This window comes from Bos taurus, chromosome 12 (assembly GCF_002263795.3).
Source record: "Bos taurus isolate L1 Dominette 01449 registration number 42190680 breed Hereford chromosome 12, ARS-UCD2.0, whole genome shotgun sequence".
In the NCBI taxonomy this organism is placed as follows: Eukaryota; Metazoa; Chordata; class Mammalia; order Artiodactyla; family Bovidae; genus Bos; species Bos taurus.
Genome location: NC_037339.1, coordinates 28,522,440 through 28,542,906, shown reverse-complemented (window position 1 = coordinate 28,542,906; position 20,467 = coordinate 28,522,440). Strand labels below are relative to the sequence as shown.

The 20,467-nt window shown below is 35.7% G+C and overlaps 1 protein-coding gene across 6 annotated transcripts in view; it reads right to left on the bottom strand.

The window, feature by feature from the left end:
• The window catches only part of N4BP2L2 (NEDD4 binding protein 2 like 2), a 33,760-nt gene extending 15,317 nt beyond the window's left edge, over positions 1-18,443 (bottom strand). The window contains exons 1-6 of one of the 6 annotated variants that reach the window (XM_059892165.1): positions 18,304-18,443; positions 15,769-17,030; positions 9,421-9,545; positions 5,332-5,420; positions 4,868-4,944; positions 2,317-2,460 (exon numbers count right to left, since the gene is read on the bottom strand). In XM_059892165.1, coding sequence (XP_059748148.1) covers positions 2,317-2,460; positions 4,868-4,944; positions 5,332-5,420; positions 9,421-9,545; positions 15,769-17,030 — 1,697 coding nt within the window. In that variant the 5' untranslated portion in view covers positions 18,304-18,443. Of the gene's footprint in view, positions 1-84; positions 2,461-4,867; positions 4,945-5,331; positions 5,421-9,420; positions 9,546-15,768; positions 17,031-18,303 lie in introns of those variants that run through there. The other 5 variants (XM_002691756.6, XM_025000229.2, XM_059892168.1 and 2 more) reach the window with 5 other exon arrangements.
• Positions 18,444-20,467: the final 2,024 nt, after the last annotated feature.

The following is a 20,467-nucleotide window of genomic DNA, read 5'->3' as shown; positions in this document are numbered from 1 at the left end:
ATTGGTGAATTTCATCTTTTATTGTATATTTATTTCTCTGTTCTGTTACCGTTTAAAAGTAAAAAATAACATTAGTCAGAATGCTTGGGGGAACTTTTAATTTACTCTGTCTTAAAATAAAAAAAAAATTGGGACTTCCCCGGTGGTCCAGTGGTTAAGACCCCATGTTTCCAATGCAGGTGGTGCAGGTTCGATCCCTAGTCAAGGAACTGAGATCCTACATACTACCAAGTAGTGTGGCCAAAACACAAACAAAAAAACACACAAAAAGCCCCAACAAAAACGTCTTCTAGAATGTTACCACCTCGCCTCAGTAAACATTTATAACTTTTAAAAATATTTGGTAATGATTAACGATCTCTTTACTACTCAGAAATATTAGATGACATTTAATCTGTAATAAAATCTGGAAATTTATTTCACAGACTTACTATTACGAACAAGTTGCTTCATCATTTGTATCTTCCAAAGGCAATTCTCTAGATCCTTGAAATAAATCTGGCTGCTGTTCAAAACCTAATGGTACTATTACTTCTAAATAAAGTTTTATAAAGACAAAGAGAAAGGAGCACACAATATATACCTAACAGTTGTTTCACGTGTCCCAAAATTAAATCCTTCTATTTCAAAATGTCAATTTACATAATAAAATGCTGGGAAAAGCAAGCCCAAATACCAGGAAGTACTACTCTGAAACAGAAGAATTATGAAAATAGTGAATAAAGGAAACATGAACACATAATTGTATATACATTTATACATAAAACATGAGTTAGTATATTTCTACTGTATCATAGTTAGGATGAACAAATATATACAAACATACATATGTGTTAAAATAAAATACAGTAATACTCATTTAAATGTAAATAGTACTGGAGACTACAAATAAAAATCATATTATCTCATTAAAGGCAATGTAATAAAGACCTTGTTAAAAGTACTATGTTTAGTTTTGAGCCTTGCAAGTAGTATTACTTAATAATTTAATATTAGTTAAAAAGTAATATAAAGATGCGAGAGAACATTTAAAGCTGAAAAAAAAACACTAAAAAGTTTTAAAACAACATCGAAAGATTATGGGATTCACCACTTTGCTCTACACCTGTAACTACCACAACACTGTTAATCAACTATACTCCATCTAAAATAAAATTAAAGAAAAAAATATACTGTAGGATTTAGGATAGGTTGGTTTAGGAGAAAGAAGACTTAAAGGACATGAACTATTACCATGTAAATAAAACACATAAAAAATTTTCAACCGTTGTAAATAGCTTGTGTTTTTTTTCCCTAAAAATGGATAAATCAAAGCAAAATTAGGATGAATTGCCCAAGATCTCTGAAATGAATTCCATCTCGATTTTAAAATTTTAAGTGATGGAACACAATCTAATAAAAATGATAAAGTGAGATACACAGTTATCCTTAAAGAAAAGCTAAAACCTGGAGAAGTAAAACATTCCAGAGGACAAATCTTCCTACAATTAATGCTAAGGAGCTGTCTAAAATATTTTTTACCCTAGAATTATCCTGTGTTAATTTAAATAGAGAAAAGTAATGTATTATCAGAATAACACGAAGAGCTTTTGTAAACTATATAGTGATTGCCCTGTTTTTCATTCCAGAATTGGGGAGTATGGAGAGACAGGGAATGCCTTAAGAAGAAGGGTGATGAAAACGTAAATTACGGAGAAAAAACCCCTGGTGACTGATATACCTACTGTATTGGTATTTGACAAAGAATTTTGTTTTAGTAAGTGATATGCTAATTACAGCTTAGAAATACTTTACAAAGATGAATTTGCAGAAAAACATAATTTTACCGGTATTATGAATAGAGGAATCAACTACAGTTCCTATAACAAGTCAGTATTTCTTATATATTTAAGGTAGTCAAAGAAAAATACTAAAGTTTTATGAAAAGTTGAATTTAGGTATGAACTATAAAATTGTCTGACATCTACAAAAGATAAAATCAGTTTAAAATTCAATTATAGAAAAACATTCTGGTTCCTACCCACTCTACTCAGGGGTCTTCATAATAACCAAAAGCATTACAACAAAAGATTATAAAAACATTTAAAATACAATTTTATATAATTTTTATTTACACTTCAGAATTTAAACAACTTGCTGGGAACATCTTTTGTGAGGCAACGTGGTCTTTTGTTAAAATCTGAAACTGCTTAAGTTTCAAGACAGGCTCACTAATTTTTTTTAAGGGCAAGCAACAAATGCGTTAGCTGAAAATAGCCAACTTAATGATTATTTGTAACACAGACTTCATTATGTGAGCCTAGAGAGCCTCCCCACCTCTGTCTCTCCTGTGGAGGAGGTCTTTGTGTGCTTTTGTGTGGCGGTTCCACTGAATTCATTACAATAGAGATGGACATTTGATATTCATAACGATCCAACATCTGAGCAATCTTCTTTCGAGACACACCATGTTTATTCCTCCTACCAAAAAAGAAAAGGATTTTAATTCTATTTTTTAAGAATGTACAGGATTAACCTATTTTAGAGTAACAGAGCAGAATAGAGTCTAAATTACATTTTGCAAATAAATACTAGAAGATACACCTCTAAAAAAAGGGCTCTCTCAGTTTTAAACAATATAGTAAAAAGGCTTAAAATACCATATATCACAGCAAAATGTTAACTGATTATACTTTCTTCACATAGAACTAACTACTGATTCACTGAACCACTGAGTTAATGACCCCCAACTTTTAAACAACAAAATAAAAAGATTATGCAACACCGTTTTGAGAATTGCAGAAGAATTGCGCGTGGGTTTCTAGGACTTACAAAAATCAATATAAAATATGTTTAACTTATAAAAGTTATTTTTAACACATCTGCATTTAAAAAATTTATTATCAACACCAAACTATTATTAGAGATACAATTTTTACATATCTCACAAACATAGTATCGAATGAAAGAAACTAGAGACAATGACTATATACTGTGTAATTCTATTTATTAATATATAAACTTTGAAAGAAATTAAACTATGGTGCTAAAGTGAAGGATTTTTTTAAAAGCAAAAAAAAAAAAAGCTTTAAGGAACAGCAAGCAAGTAACTGTAGGGAACTGTTACTGGGAAAAGGAATTCAAAAAACTTCTCAAGTGTTAGTAAAGCTCTCGTGACACGAGTAATAGTTAAATGAATATCTGACTTATGAAATTTGTTAAGCTACGTATTTTTTATATACTTTTCTGTGAGTTTAATTTTGACAGCAAAAAGTAGTTTACGAATTATTCTTGTCTCTCAAAAAAAATTTTTTAAGAATTTAACCCTTGTAGTTTTCTGTAACTTGAGTTGGACACGGCAAAACACACAGAACATATTTTACATTTATTAAGTTCTAGACTTACTAAAGCTAACTCATCTTCCCAGAAAAAAAGACATAAAAATCTGTCAAACTATACTAGATAGCAGTTAAATTGACTTTATTTTGTAAAGTTATTTTATATTAAGAATTATATAAAAAAAAATTAAAAAAAAAAGAATTATAATGTTTCAACAGTCTCAAATGCAAATAAAGTCTAAATGTACAACAATTTCATTAACTCACTTATTCAACATAAGCCAAGTATCTTTAAACTCTCTCTTCTTTCTACCTGAGGAGCAATAATTACACAGAGGGCAGGCAAAGAATACCAGATATTAATAATATCTACCAGTTTAACTCTTCATAAATTTGATTTGGCATGCAAATTAGAAAGGGAAAGAAAGATCACCAAAGGAATAAAAATTCAAAGATACAAAAAGAATAAAAGGCAAGGAGGAAAGAAAGCAGTTGAACACCATACACAGAATAACAGTTTTAAGCAGAAGAGGGAAACATGTGGGAGAAAAAAATGGTCTTAAAAAGAGAGGTGATGGTTGTGTAACTCTGTGAGTATACTGAAAACCATTGAATTGTACACTTTTAATGGGTAAACTGTAAGGTATGTGAGTTAAAAGTTGTCACCCAAGATGGGGTGGGAGGAGTGAAAATGAAGAAATGAAAAATGATTTACTGTCAGGAAAACCAGGGAAAATGGATAAAGGTAAACACAAATGGAAGATCAGGGTTGAAAATAATACAAGACCACAATCCCTCACAAATCCTGAAATCTAAAATACTCTGAAAATTCAGTTTTCTGTTGACTCATAAAGAAGCAAAGTCTAACCATGCCTGTACTCATATGGCAGCATGATCTACTCCGAACATTAAACCATGTAAATTTTTCTCAACTGAATAGACTGATCATTCACAATCTGCTGCAGAAACACTGAGATGTTTGATTATGCCATGCTGCCCCAAAATCTTGCTAGGAGTGCTAACAATTAGATACAGGCTCTGTATTACCTTTCTAAAATTGAAAAAAAAAAAAAAAATCTGAATTCTTAAACACACTGATTCCCTGGATCTTGGCTATCGGATAATGGATACGTTGCAGAGAAAAGCATCAGGTAAAAAGCTGATGGGATCTAAAATGGGAAAGAGATGAAGTTGGAAAGGCAACGCAGAGAAGTGGCCTAGCAAAAAAGCTGAAGGGAAAGTCCTAGTTTTTCTCTGTTTTCTGGATCTCCACTAGCATTCAATAAACTGGGAACCAATGCAGGAAGTCACGTAAGAAGAAGTGACAAACACACTTAACAAAGAACATTTAAGGAAATTTAATACTGCAAAGAGCCTCAAACAAGCTGCATTTAAGCCAATGCTCCTCTTAATAGAAAGTGAGTAGTAGTAGTAATAGTCCTATTCATAGGTATCAAAGATTTAACAAACAAAAGCTAGTAAAGAAACTGATCATGAAAAGAAGAAAGAAAAAAAAAAAGATGAGATTAAAAATTTTTTGAGTGCCTTACTTTTCTAATTCTTCAGGATCAAATTTCCACCAAGTTTCAGGTTCATGAAACTCTACTCTGTATCCTTTTCCTATGGCCTACACAAAAGAAAAGAAGAAAACAAAAACCCAGAGAACACTTCTTAAAGTAAAAAGATGGAAGACAGATACAAATTTCACTTAGACAATACTTCTCAATTTGCTCAACCAAGACAAATTTATCTTTAAAATAATATGGTTTATAAAAATTTTAAGGCTACTTAACAGTCAAATTCCAATCACTATTCTCAAGTCCAGGCAAAACTAACAAGATGAACATACTGCTTAATAAGCACCATTCTCAATTTTTAAAAAATTAAGCAAATGGACACACCTCTTTAGAGAACAAGGACAAATGTTTTAATAGTAAACATCAAAGTAACTGAAATTTCAGAATATGAAAAAAGCTGAAAAGAATAGAAAAACTCTCTCATATCTCATATTTACCATTTCCACATATGGTTTCATTTCCCAAGCTTGTGTATTAGTGTTGTCTATTATGACTGGCGATCTCCCCTGATTGATAGCTTGCTTTGCTGAAATAAAAAATAAATTTAAAAAGCAAAAAACAGAATGATTAGATAAAAATATATAAAATAAAATTTAAACATTCATTAAGCAATTTTCTACATCCTTGTACTTAAAAACAAAACTGTGCAATCTCTAGAGTCAGTGCATGGAAATAAAAGGACTCTGCTAGATTAAGTGGAATTAAGAGACATAAACATATGTAATGGGTTTTCTTCAGACCAAATGCTGGTTTTGAAAAACTAGCTGTAAAGGACATTTTAGGGGAAATATTCTGTTGAACTTACAGCTAATGAAGACTTCAGTCTAGAGCTTTCATTTACAGAAAATGTAGGGACAAGTTACATGTGAATATGGTCTGAGTATGAAAAGAGACAAACATTTAATGATATGGAACGATGGAGACTTTTAACAGAAAATGGCAATTTACAAGATAATATGTAACTGATTTCATTTTGGGCAAACTATAAAGATGAGAAAAGTTACTAAGACACCAAAAGTTGTCTTCTATAGGTAAAATTCCCAGTAATTCTTTCGAAATAAGAGACTTAGGTAAAAAAAAAAAAAAAAAAAAAGTGCTATGGATTTATCACTACTCACATCCTAAGCAGCTAAATTCCAAAGTTCAACTGACTTTGTGGATATTTCTTAGGACAATGATTTCTGAAATTGGGAGCTGAGCTAAACAGAACTTTTCAAACTATATCTCCCTGTCTCTAGCTATTGATTCCAGTATGAGGTGAGAACTATTTCATAGCGATTCCTGTTAATGACAGGCAAGACAATTAAGAGCCCACTATAAAATTTATTTTATTTTACAGAGTTCCATCATTTATGAGAGAGACTCCATTTAAGACTGTTCTCACAGAAAGCTGTAGAAGAGCAGTCACTTGGATGGGGAGGAGGCTAGTGGACCTGTGACTCTCAGAAACCTTCCTGCAGTGGCCATAGCTGGAGGAGGGGTGGTGTCCACCCTTTGGCTCTCTCTCCATCCTGGGCGTCTGCTCAAGGATCACCCTCTCATGGTTCTGACCTCTCTGACCTTGGCCCTCGGGGGACCTCTTGACTTGGCTGTTGTTCCAGATTCATGTATCATGCCTCTTCCTAGAGAAACCTGAGAATTCCTCATATTGGAAGCTTCAGATGCTCCAAGAGCAAATCAGTTAGTGCTTTGAATTTACATGTTAACAAACAGGTCATTTAGCATCACTCCAAAAGAGTAACACAAATTACCTCTAACAGGTGGGGCTATGGATGGATGGTTGTTGTTGTTTAGTGGCTAAGTCATGTCCAACTCTTTTGAGACCCCATGGACTATAGCCTGCCAGGCTCCTCTGTACATGGGATTTCCCAGGCAAGAATACTAGAATGGGTTGCCATTTCCTTCTCCCCACTATAAAATTTAAAAGGCTGAGGCAAAATGCAATGATATGTAAGTTTTGCTGGGATTTAGAATTCAAACCACTAAGTTTCACATAATGAAAACATTTATACAGATGTCTAAGGGAAGATAGAATTTTAAAAGCTAAGTAATAATGACTAATGTGGAATGTAAATACATATTTGGGAGACGACGTCTCTAAATATTAAAAGAAAGTTACAACTTGGGTCACAAACAGGATACCAAGATGCTATCAATTCCCACTGCTTCACCCCAAACAGTGATCATACTTTCATTTTAAAAAAAAATATTAAAGTAATTCTCCTAATGTCTGATAGACAGGCTTACACCTCTAAGGAGTCAAGTTCTACAAAAGGAGCTTATTAACCAAATAAATATCTGATTTGCAGGAATGGAGATATTATTCTCTTTCCATGAATAATTATCGTCCAATACCACATTCCAGTGCACTCCAGGAAAATAAAGGTCCTAAGAAAACAATGTCTGAATACTCAAATAAAGAGAGTCATTTTCTCAAACAAATTAACCACCATACTCTAAGAAAGAGAATAACGACATCTTAGAGATATTTTAAATTTATAAGCAGTTAAAGGTGAATTTAGATTCTTCTAATAAACATGAGGCAGACTGATATTCCCAGAATAATGACTGGCACTTAAAAGTATTCAATAAATGTGTGTAAATTAAACGTAATGCTCACAACTTTCAAAATGTCCAGCAATTGCCAGTTATCATTACCTTGAAAGGGTTAAAAATTACCTTGGAAAAGTCCACACTTACTATACTAATAAAACCAGTTGTTTATCTAGACACCAATATGTTCAGCAAGTATAAGTCACACGGCACAAACATTTTAATAAAATAGTCTAGTATTGCAGAAAGAAAAAAAATGTCCCACACAAACTTTCCAGTTCACCAAAGATATACTGCCTCATTCCCCTTATCATCTACTTCTGTTCCTCTTAACTCTGGGCCAATAACTCTAAGCATTTTTGGGAACTGCCAGTATGATCCTTATTTGACTTGGGTAGTAACACTGCAGCAGTTTAAAAAATAAAAAAGAATTAATTTAAAAAAATTTTTTTCTAAAATAAATATTTGGAGAAATCCTAGAATCAATACTAGAAAATAGTCTTAAAATCAAACTTATCTGACATTTAAACTTTTTATTCAAAAATATCCTCACTGAAATTCCTTGCTTTGAAAAGTGAGAATTAGAAAGAAAAGCATTTATGCTGCTTTTTCCTGTACATACTGTACTTCAGGGTAACACTAGTTGCTAGTTCTAGGTAAGAGGACGTTCCTCATTACAGAAGAATTCTAGCCACTGAACACAGAAGGAATGACAGACCTAGAAAAATCATTTTGCAACTTTAATGAAATAACTGATTAAGGAAACATTCTTGAATAAACCAGGGAGCAGACTGTTCTTCTGAAGCTACTGATCTTAGCATCACTAAAAATGGGACAACCGTTTACTTACAAAGAAAAAAAGGTTGAACCAAATAAATCCTACAAGTTAAATGACTACCACAAGGAAGCAAATAGGCTGTTCACTGTAATCGCTCTACTCCAGGTTTAAATAATGTTTCATCATCAATGCATTCTTAATCTTTTAAAAAAGAAATCAGATTATAGTGTAAGCATGTACCTACACAGTTCTAGATTAATAGTTTTCCATTCTGATTGTAACATTAGAATATCCAGGAAACTTAAAAAAAAAACAACAAACAAAACACTAATATTTAGATCCACTCCAGACCAACTAGGGGCTTCCCCAATGGCTTAGTGGTTGAAGAATCCACCTGCAATGCAGGAGCCTGGGAAGACGCAGGCTCGATCCCTGAGTCAGGAAGATCTCTGAAGAAGGACATCTCAACCCACTCCAGCATTCTTGCCTGGAGAATCCTTCCATGGGCAGAGGAGCCTGGAAGTCCACAGGGTTGTAAAGAATTGGACATGACTGAAGTGAATGAGCACACAAGGACATCAGACTAACTAAACCAGAATCTCTGAGGCTAATACTTGGGCATGAGTTTAAAAAAAAAAAAAAATCCCCAAGTGATTCAAATGTTCAGCCAAGGTTAATAATTACTATTCCGAAATTAAAGCAAATTTGACCCATGTGCCTCTAAAAAGTGTATTAAGTAACTTTTTTGTATCAGTGAAAAAAATGTTTAATATTCATGGACATTAAGCCTTAGAAAATATTAGCATTATTCGAGGAAATAACTTTTGGTAACACATTACAAAAATATCAAAGTTTTCTGAATTTGTTCATGAGGTAGTATCAGAGGTTTTCTGAATTTGTTCATGAGGTATAAAGCACTATATCAAAACATCCTATACTTTTATTGTACTGGCTTATGTACACTATCTACAGTTTAAAAAATATTCTAACTACATTCTCTGATTTTCACCTCAATCAGGTAGAGTAAGTATGATTATCACTGCTTCTAAGAGATGAAAAACTGGGTCTCAAAGCTCTTTCGATGGCTTGTCAAAGTCATCCAGTTGGTAAAAAGAAAAAAAGTCAAGAATAAAAATTCAGGTATTGTGACTCCTAGTCAAATATTCTATCCCAGGAGACTTGGCCCAAAACAAACCTCTGTTCTGGTTCCAGTCATGGGCATCACCAAGTTGATTAACATTATACCTGTACCCATCTTGATGGTGAAAATAGTCATCAGTGCTGAACACAATGCCATCACGACTCTGACCAAGCAGAATTCTGTTAATAAAAGAAATCATAAAGGTGCCATTTATAAAATCTATAACCATCAGAAATAAGCCACATAGGAAAGATTATTAAATGAATAGCTGGTACATATTTGTTAATATATTGGAGGCAGAACAGCACAAGAGTTGAACCTTTAAAAGCTTTCAGATTCCAAATATCACTTCACACTTAAATCTACATAATAATAGCCAGTAATAAAAACTATTTAAAGTGGCTTCTATATTGCAACTTTTTTCTTTTTATATTGCAACTTTTAAAAACATTCTTCAATTCAAAATGATGTCAACTTTCCATGTTTTAACTTTAGTGAATTTGTATTTGGTGTCTAAAATTGCCTAAATTTAACACAATAGGTAACCTAAGACAAGCAAGCTTAAGGAAGCAATTCATCTGGGGAAAACTACATTTGGATAAAGATAAGTTTTGACAGCTTTGATACACTATTTCTATAAAGCACAAACATGCATGACCTGAAAGTGAGACTTGTGGTTTAAGGCTGTGAAACAGTCAATGATCCTCCAGAGTATAATCATGTTTTTAACTTTTAAGAGATTAAATTACTAAATGAAATTAACTACTAAATACTGAACAAAGAACACACTCTCAGAACAAGTCAGTGGTAATCAAGGTCTGTTCTCACGATTTACCACCTTTAACTCCTAAGCACAGAGAGATTGACAAGTGTTCAGTGTAAGAGAATTCCCATAACCAGCGACTCATGAAAGAGATTAGAGATGTGCTGAGAAAAGGGAAAACACAGTAGGAACAATTTGGATCCAACAATAACAAAAAATCCGCCTGCAATGCAGGAGACCCTGGTTGATTCCTGGGTCATGAAGATCACCTGGAGAAGGGATAGGCTACCCACTCCAGTATTCTGGCCTGGATTCCATGGACTGTACAGACCATGGAGTCACAAAGAGTCAGACACAACTGAGGCGACTTTCACTTTATCTCCCCTCCTTCAACCATTAGGCAGTTGGATTATCATTGTATTGGGCTTCCGAGGTGGCGCTAGTGGTAAAGGTCACCTGCCAATGCAGGAGACTTAAGAGATGTGGGTTCCATCCCTGGGTCAGGAAGATCCTCTGGAGGAGGGCAAGGCAACCCACTCCAGTATTCATGCCTGGAGAATCCCATGGACAGAGGGATTCTGTCCCTCTGGCAGGTCACAGTTCATGGAGCGGACTGAAGCAACTGAGCATATGTAATTCTATAATCTCTTTTTGAGAAGGGGAAGGGAGTAGAAGGTGGTGGGAGGGATGATATTGTCCTGGGATGATTCAAGAATACTTCCTAATAAAAGTAACAAAGAATTTCAACTATTAAAACAAACATCTCTCCTCTCCTCAGATAAAACTGCATATATTTTATACAAAAATAAAATCATATATAAATGTAAAAAATGTACTGTATACTTCCACTTATAGAATTCTGATTCAAATTACTTTAAACAAACCAAAGTAAATGGTTTATCATGTTGAAGTTGGCAGAAACCAACACAACTCTGTAAAGCAATTATCCTTCAATTAAAAAATAAATCTTAAAAAAAAGTAAATGGTTTAAATTGTTTGAGGATAAAGCTAGATTTCTCTTTTAACTGGCCATGATTTTCCCAAAATATACCATCTAACACATTTGGCATCCTATTTGTTTATAAGTGATAAAAAATGCCACAATATTAGCATTCCAAACCAAAGCTCAATTGTCTAAAAATATTTTGATCATAACCAACTAGATGATACCTAGTTATGTTTCAAAGTACCAGAAACCTGATACTATCTTTCCTAGATAACATATATGTTTCTTTTTTTTCCCCCCATCTGTTCTACTACTTTACTAGCAGGTGATCCTCTAGGTTTAATAATACCGTACTACAAGAGTATAGGATCTTCTGTACCCAAGAAATGCTTAACCTCCTCCCAAAAAAAAAAAAAGTGGGGAGGGAAGGGATAGTAAATCAATTTATATCATTAACCCATGTCAACATCAAACATGAGCAAATCTCAATGAAGAATATCTTAGGTGTATAAATCATAACAACAGCAAATAATTTTAGCTTGGGGAGACTTTTTCCTCCTAGACTGCTCATGCATCGTTTCAAAATTCCCTGAATTATCTCAAAAATACCTTTATCAATCTAGATATATCTAATGTCATATCAACCATCTGAACCAAAAGTAAATTATTTAAGACTATCAGTATTTTCAAAATTCTTAGATTCTATTAGAACCCTCCCAAGTTACGACAGGTACTAAAATGGATTCTCAGAATGCCAAAATTGAGACTTTTGAGAAATCAAGTATACAATAAAAACTTCAGATGTGGTCCCACTGGCCACTTGATTCGTATTTTTTCAAAATAGCTATCTTTCTGAGGACCTAGTATGTGCCAAGCATTTTATATATATACCTTTATGATTCCATTTAATCCTCACAACAACCTTGACAATGTGGTATTAAACAAATTCAGAAATGAAAATAATTTCTGAAATCAGGCCACCAAAATCACATAAACAATGGTGGAAGAGCCAAAACCAATAGCTCATAACATCCCTGCCTCCTGGCGTCCACACCCTTGGATAATCCCCTCAACTGAGGGGACCTTACAGCCTACAGATAGCAAGAAACTGAGGCCTTCAATCCAACAGCTCACAAGGAAATGAGTCTTGTCAACAATTCTGAGCGAGATTCCATGCCGGTCTTCCCCCAAGACAAGCCTTCAGACCAAAACACAGCCCAAAGCAACATGGTGATCACAGCATCATTGGAGACCTTGAACAAGAGGCATCCAGATTCCTGTCTTTCAGAAACTGTGAGACAATAAATGTTTATTGCTTTAACAAGTCAGCTTCAGGGAACTTTGTAACACAACCATAGATAAAAAATTTACTCTGTACTTACACTCTTTCACTTGAGTAACAAATGAGCTGTATTCTTTAAGCGTCATTTTGAGAGTCCTACTCCCCAAAATGGTCTACTATATATAGAATCACTGTAATTTTCCTGCTTTATTTTTTTTAATTTCTAAAAACTATATGTTTTCTATAACACATCATATATATTTAAAAACAGAAGTGATTAAAAAAAAAAACCTCTGAGTAAAACTGATACTGCATGAATTCTTTACCTCCTTATGTACTGAGTGGCCTTGCATATCCTCTGGCCCAAGACTACTGGGACACTTCATTCTCCAAATACTCCTTGAAAGAAGAAAATTACTCTACATAAGAAAAAGTCAATCCTTCCTCTGGAGTTTAAACTAAGAGCTTTTCCAACAGAAGGAAGGAAAAATGAAATCTCTTCCTCTCTTCAAACTGTTGTGTTCTATAGCTGCTATAACAAATTATCACAAACTTGGTGGCTAAAAACAACACAGGTTTATTATCCGACTGTTCTGAAAGTCAGAAGTCTGAAATCAGTTTCATTAGGTTAATATCAGTTGTGGTCAGACTAGCATTCCTTTAAAAGCAACCTACATATCCATCTTGACTCATGGTCCCTTCATCACCAAAGCCAGCAGAGTAGGACTTTCTCTTTCTGACAAGTACTTCAACTATCTTTTACTCCTGATCAACTCCAGACATTTTGCTAATATGATGAAATTACTGCTTCTGATAATACTCTGGTGAAATCTGTAGCATAAAGGAATGTGGATTTGCTGAAGTAATTTCGATTTATGCCTCCTCCTTGCAAGAACACAGTATAAGAATCTAGCAAAATCTTTAGCCCACACCCCTAAGAATGATACCCCAAACTTGATCCCTAAATGGTCTTGAGACCAATTATGGAATCAAAGGATTCAGTTTGGCTGATTGCCAACTGCAACAGCAACAAAATTCTATCTCTAGAATATTGTTGAATTCTGCCTCAAATGAACCTTTCATCAAAAGGCCGTCAGTTTACCTAAGAGGATAAAGAGCTGGCACCTTGTCATACTTACAGAAGTTGTGTGAACTGGTTTGCACAGGTTTACTTGTAAATATTTAAACTCTGTACTTGTATTCAAACTTAATGTAAGACTGGTTTCATCGAAATCTGTTCATTAAGTTGTGGTAAACACTAAGCGTCTGCCACTTGTAACCAAGTTGGCTTTTAGGTCAGTTATCAGTAAATAAAGATAATGCTGTCTTGAGGGTTGAGATGAGAAACCAAAACATCAAAAGTGGAGGCAAGTAAGAAAACCTCTAAATAAGTAAAATCCTGAGAAAAATGAAAGGACACATATTATGTCTCCTGCAGTGGAGGGCAGGGTACTAGTTCAAGTGCACAAGGATATGAAGATAAAGAGGTAGGTAAGGACTAAAGGAAGAAAGGGACTTGAATACTATCCCCAAAGAATTTGAAATTTATCTAACTCACTATAACTCATTACCACATATCAATACTAAACAATGTTATATTTTAATTTAGTGCCCCAAATTAATTCAACTCTGATCCTCCAAATCTTTACTCCTTTTTTCAAAGCTCATTTGAAAAGCTAAATCCTACATGAAACCATTCCTCATTAGAGAATATGTGGCTTCATATCCAATCCCAAATAACCATTCCTACTTCATTCAAAAAAGTGCTGACCTAAAGAGATACTTCTGCTGCTTTAACCAAGCTATTCAAAGCCAGGAGTCAGGTATAGAGCAACCCATGTGATAGATATTAAAGTGAAGGATTAGGTAAGATACACACCCTCATTTACATCCCCACTTTGATCTCTTATCAGTTTTTACAACTTCTCCCAAGTCCTTGAACCTGAACTCATTTTTTATTAGCCTCTGCTGCTTCTAAAAAGTGAAAAGGCTAATTCATCTCCCAAGATGGTTATATACGGAAGTACTCTATAACCTAAAAACAGTAACATAAATAAATGGTAGTTGTGACTGTAACTTCCATTCTTATTACACCTAATTTCTCAAATAAAGAAATATACATGGGGTCGCAAAGAGTCAGACATGACTTAGTGACTGAACAACAACATATTAAATATAATCACCTCTCATCTCCCACTACAATTACGTCTCCTTGAACTTCTACTGAATTGCCACTACACTTGATTCATTTTCAGTTTCAACACACTCCAATATGTTGTTCCAAACCTAATCCTTCTTTTTGCATTCTATACCAGAGGTCCTCACCAGAAGATGCATTCATCCAATTTCCAACCATCTCTTTTCTGATATTCCAAATCTAGAAGAACGCTCATGTTTTTAAGACTTCATTCCTAATTTCTATCCTTTCTAAAGAAGGGTTGAAATATCATTTTCTCTACAAAATTTTCACTAAAAAGGAATCAAAATGCAGACTTAAAATTCATTCACAAAATAACAGTTTACAATCTAGCTTGAAATGTCTATATAACTTAAATCTTTCTCTAATTTCTTGCTTCTGAAGAAATACTGTGTAAGTTTTTTAGACTGTCTTGCAAATAAATATAAACCATTTACAAAATAGTTCCTTGACTTTTTTATCATCACACAAAGACATCAAATAAACTCTTTTCCCTCTTATCTAGCATAAACCTCGAAATCATCCTATATAAACTACAAAGAATCTGTATTGCTTTTCATAGCTGCACAAATGTGTTTGACTGCATCAATATTTTAAAAATGTAAACAAAGACAGGAATTTGAAACATTTCACCACACAATAAAACATCATCAGTTCTAACTTCACTAATTTCAGATATTGCTCACTTCAAACTCTTAAAGAAACTGCAAACAGGTTCCCTCCATCAACAATGGTACAAACACGACACAGTTCTTAAAACAAGTTCAAAATTCCTCTCCTTGGGTTATCTCATTGCTTCTCATAATTCCAGAAAAATAAGTATTATTCATTAACGGCGAAACCTGTCCAAGGTCACAAACTGAAATAACTGAGTCAAAGCTCAAGTTCTCTACCTATGAATCCAACTCTTCTTGAATAGCTGACTTGAAGGGCAGCACAGTTCTCAAATAGCATTTGCTTTCATCACAGCCATTATTTCACATGGTGAATCTATTTTTAAAGTCCTTAACAGGATCTTAATAAGAATATATATGTCAATTCTCCTTTCCTCTATCAGAAAACATCTTTTAAAATATTTACCATCATATGCCATTCTCAAGTATAACAAATTAAAGATTTTTTACAAGACACATAAAAGCATTTGCCATTGATTACAACTATCATGATCTTAAAGCAATAAATTACCAAGTATTCACTTGGTATCCTTTACTTACCGAGACAATGTCGTTTTCCCAGAACCAGGCAAACCTCTTAAAAGAATAAGTAACTTCTGCAATTTATGTAACTTTTCCTCTTCAAACTGCTGGTTTATAAACCTGTCTGTTCCATTACACTCCTCCACAGAAGGATCTTTCCAGTATCTTTCACTGGTTTCACAGAAACCATTACTCGCATACCCATCTTGCACACTGTAGTCATTTCTAGAGGGATGATCACTACTGCAGTCAGTATATTCATTGTTCTCATCAAAAGTCAAACAATCCCAGTTAGCATGACAACTATTTATAAAATATCCATTCTGCATCTCAAAGTCATCCTGGGAATGGAAAATATTTGATGGTGGATTTGGTGGAACACTGAATCTTTCAATATTTAAGTGATAGTTAAAACTGGGAAGATGAGGGTCTTGTGGTACTACAAAAGAATCCATTGCTTGCCACTCAGGCCTGAAGGAAGTAAATGAATCATCACAAAATGTAGGTATCATTTGTCCATTACAAGGATATTTACCTGGCTCATTCCCCACCCACTGTTGATAACCACAATGTGGTTGAAGGCCATTACTAAGATATTTTTTCTTTTCTTCTTCAGATTTTAACAGATCATTATTAGGGTTCTGATAATATGCAATGAGTTGTTTCTCAGAGGGTTCGGGTTCCTTACAACTACTTTCTGAATCATCTTTTTCATTTTCAAGCTCTTCAATTTCTTTGTAAAACTGGAACAATTCATTGTCAATCTCTGATTTTTTGGAGTTAAATTTCTGTTTGTTTTGTTTTCTTTTGCCGTCTCTACCATTTTTGCCGTCTCTACCATTGATAGTGTCTGCTTGATTCCTCCCGTCATTACATTTTTTTTCCTCAGGGGGTTTGTAAATGGGTCCTATAAATGCTTTACTTGTGCTATATATCTCATCATCTGTGGATACCAATGGAGGATGTATATCCTGTACAACTTGTGAATCAACAGACTCAATAACATCCGGTCTGTCACTAGGCATCCCATCATGCTCAGGTTTCAGCAAATCTGTAGTTTGGGTTTTGTCCTCCTGAAGATAACTATGTCCTCTAACATTAGTGATGGTTACAGGGGTCCAATCACTTCCAGTTTTCTCTTGCTTTCTGTAAAAATTACCACTACCATGATAGGGGAAAACATATGCCTCTTCAGTAGACTTCAATTTCTTGGAGCATGGTTCACTTAGTAGTTCTTCTTCACGTCCCATGGATTTAGTTTCAACTTCACCATAAGGCATCTGAGGAGAAAATCACACAACTAATACTTTAAAAACCTAAACAAAAATTTCCTCAGAAACAACAGAAGAAAACAATTGATATAAGCATTTAAAAACCATTTTCACAAAACACGAAAATTTTAAAGTTGTAATTTTATAATCCCGTACTACTGTTATGACATTGTGATTTAAAGCAGGAGTTTCACTGAAGGTAAATAAACATCCTTTTTTAAAGAAAGTTATATCTCCTATTTAATCTAACTCATGTATTTCTGAATTCGAGAACCTAAGCAAAAACTAAAGCAAGCTTGGAAAGCTCAATCAGTAATACACATTTCAATGACACAGATATACAATCGTGTACTAAAAAGGACAGTAAGTGTGCCAACCAAAATGACAAAGATCCAAACTGGTTGTAATAAACTGTATCATAAATGTCTTCCTGTTTAAAACCACTAGGTCCTTAGCAAACCTCACACAACCACAAGTGTTAGCAATCAAACGTCAGATTAACTGAAATGTCAGTCTTTATAGGCCCTATTCTTGCGAGGAGAGTAAAAGTGTCCCCAAGTGTGTGGATTACATTGATTTTAAAGAAAAAAACAGTAACTTAAGTTGTCCTGAGAATGACAGAAATACGTGATGTTTAGAAATCTGGCAACTCCCCAAATCAAAGCCCTCATCTTTTCCAGATGGTTCGTACATCTCGTAGATAAATAAACTCTGCTTCCCCTGAAAATTTTGGGGGACCCTCAACAGTACAATTCAAAAGCCTGTTTTGGTCAATACTTCATTCCGCCCGCTCTCTGGTCTTCCTTTCTCTAACACGAGAGCAAAAGGAAAGGGCAAAAACACGAGTGGGACAAGACGGCCCCAAGGGGACTGAAAGAAAATACACCTGAAGAGAACGCCAACCTCCCAGAAACAGGCCCCTCCTAGGCCGCTTCTCAGCTTCTCATTTCCTCACTATAAACAGCAGAAAAGACCCAGGGAAGAGAAAGGAGAGAGGCCTATACACAACTTGAACCCTAAGGCCTCCTGACCTCCAAACAAGGCAGCCCGGGCAAAAGCGCTTCACCCAATTTTTCTGTCCCAAAGGAGACACGTTCAGGTTCTATCTAGGAATTCCAAAGAGCTCCGAGACCCAAAGGTTCACTCCCGGCTTCTGTATACAGCTAACCTAAAGGGTTCAGTCAAGCGCCGGCGAGAAGCCAAGCCACTTAAGGAAGAAGAAAGAAACTGAAAAACCTCCCCACCACAACCCCACCTCGCTTAAAATGGTCTGTTTACTCACCTTATACCACAGTTCTGCATTGACCTCAAAACAGTAGGTGAAAGAACCGCAGAGACCTTCCCCAAACAGATACCGGGTGGGACTGAAAGCCGGGACCTCAGGAGCCGAGAAACAAGCCGCGACTCCGTACGCAAGATGGCGACCACCTCACAGTTACCCCGGCAGGAATTACGAATTCGCGCCAAGGCATTGTGGGAAACGAAGTCCGGAATTCACACCCAGCCTGGAAATCACAACGTCTCCCAGAATGCATTGCTTCACATACGCGCTGAGGACAAAAGGCGAAGGCCGGAAGTAGTTCTTAGATTGGAGGCGGGACGTTGTTTAGAAATACCAACTTCGGCTAAAATAGGCATCGACCTGGTCTGGTGTTCACCCCTAAATGAAAAGACACTGTGAGTGCCTGACATCCAAAACACATACATAAGCTGTTCTGAGTATATGCAGATACATAAACTGTTCTGAGTACATGCTTTAAGGCTTTTGCCAAGTCGCTTCAGTCGTGTCCGACCGACTCTGTGCGACCCCATGGACTGCAGCCTACCAGGCTTCTCTGTCCATGGGATTCTCCAGGCAAAAACACTGGAGTGGGTTGCCATTTCCTTCTCCGCAAAATAAGGCTTTTAGGGATACTCAAAAACTTTTCAAAAGGGTCTTAACATTTCACCTCGCCAACTAGGCTTTCTATCGTTTCTAGGTTCATGTTTTTCTGTCCAAGAAGAGAATCACTGCAGCTGAGCCTTGATATACAGATAAAAGTACTTGTGATAAAATAACTTAAAATGTCATAGCTGTATTTTGTTTTGGGAACTAAAGACCATTTTCTGAGCCTTCTCGTTAAAAGTCAACTTGTGGAAAGCGCTTAGAACAGGGCTTGGTAAAAGTAAGTGCTATGTAAGTGTTTGTTAAATTAGAAATAACCACAAACCGAACAATTGGCAGTCCTCTGCTCAGGGCCCCTTTTCTCTTCCCACCGTCTCCCCACTCTCTCTAGACCCACTCCTTCACCTGCAGAGAAATTGCTTATCTCTTCACACGTATTTTGCGGAGAAGGCAATAGCAACCCACTCCAGTACTCTTGCCTGGAAAATCGCATGGACAGAGGAGCCTGGTAGGCTGCAGTCCCTGGGGTCGCGAAGAGTCGGACACGACTGAGCGACTTCACTTTCACTTTTCATTTTCATGCATTGGAGAAGGAAATGGCAACCCACTCCAGTGTTCTTGCCTGGAGAATCCCAGGGACGGGGGAGCCTGGTGGGCTGCCGTCTGTGGGGTTGCAGAGTCGGACACGACTGAAGCGACTTAGTAGTAGTAGTAGTCACACGTATTTAAATACGTATGTAAGTAAACCCGTTGCCATAGCGTTTTAATTTATAAATATTATAGTTAAAATCACAGCCTCTAATGTTTGCATTGGATTATTTAACAGCCTTATGACCGAGAGGGCTCACCAAGAGCAATCCATCCCCTTACAGCGACAGACTCATCTTCAAATAGAAATTCTCTCATCGACCTTTATGATGTTTCCTCGTGATTAGATTCAAATTAAACTAAAAAGCCTCTTGATGAAAGTGAAAGAGGAGAGTGAATAAGTTGGCTTAAAGCTCAACATTCAGAAAACGAAGATCATGGCATCCGGTCCCACCACTTCATGGGAAATAGATGGGGAAACAGTGGAAACAGTGTCAGACTTTATTTTTCTGGGCTCCAAAATCACTGCAGATGGTGACTGCAGCCATGAAATTAAAAGACGCTTACTCCTTGGAAGAAGAGTTATGACCAACCTAGATAGCATATTGAAAAGCAGAGACATTACTTTGCCAACAAAGGTCCGTCTAGTCAAGGCTATGGTTTTTCCTGTGGTCACGTATGGATGTGAGAGTTGGACTGTGAAGAAGGCTGAGTGCCGAAGAATTGATGCTTTTGGAACTGTGGTGTTGGAGAAGACTCTTGAGAGTCCCTTGGACTGCAAGGAGATCCAACCAGTCCATTCTAAAGGAGATGAGCCCTGGGATTTCTTTGGAAGGAATGATGCTAAAGCTGAAACTCCAGTATTTTGGCCACCTCCTGTGAAGAGCTGACTCATTGGAAAAGACTCTGATGCTGGGAGGGATTGGGGGCAGGAGGAGAAGGGGACGCCAGAGGATGAGATGGCTGGATGGCA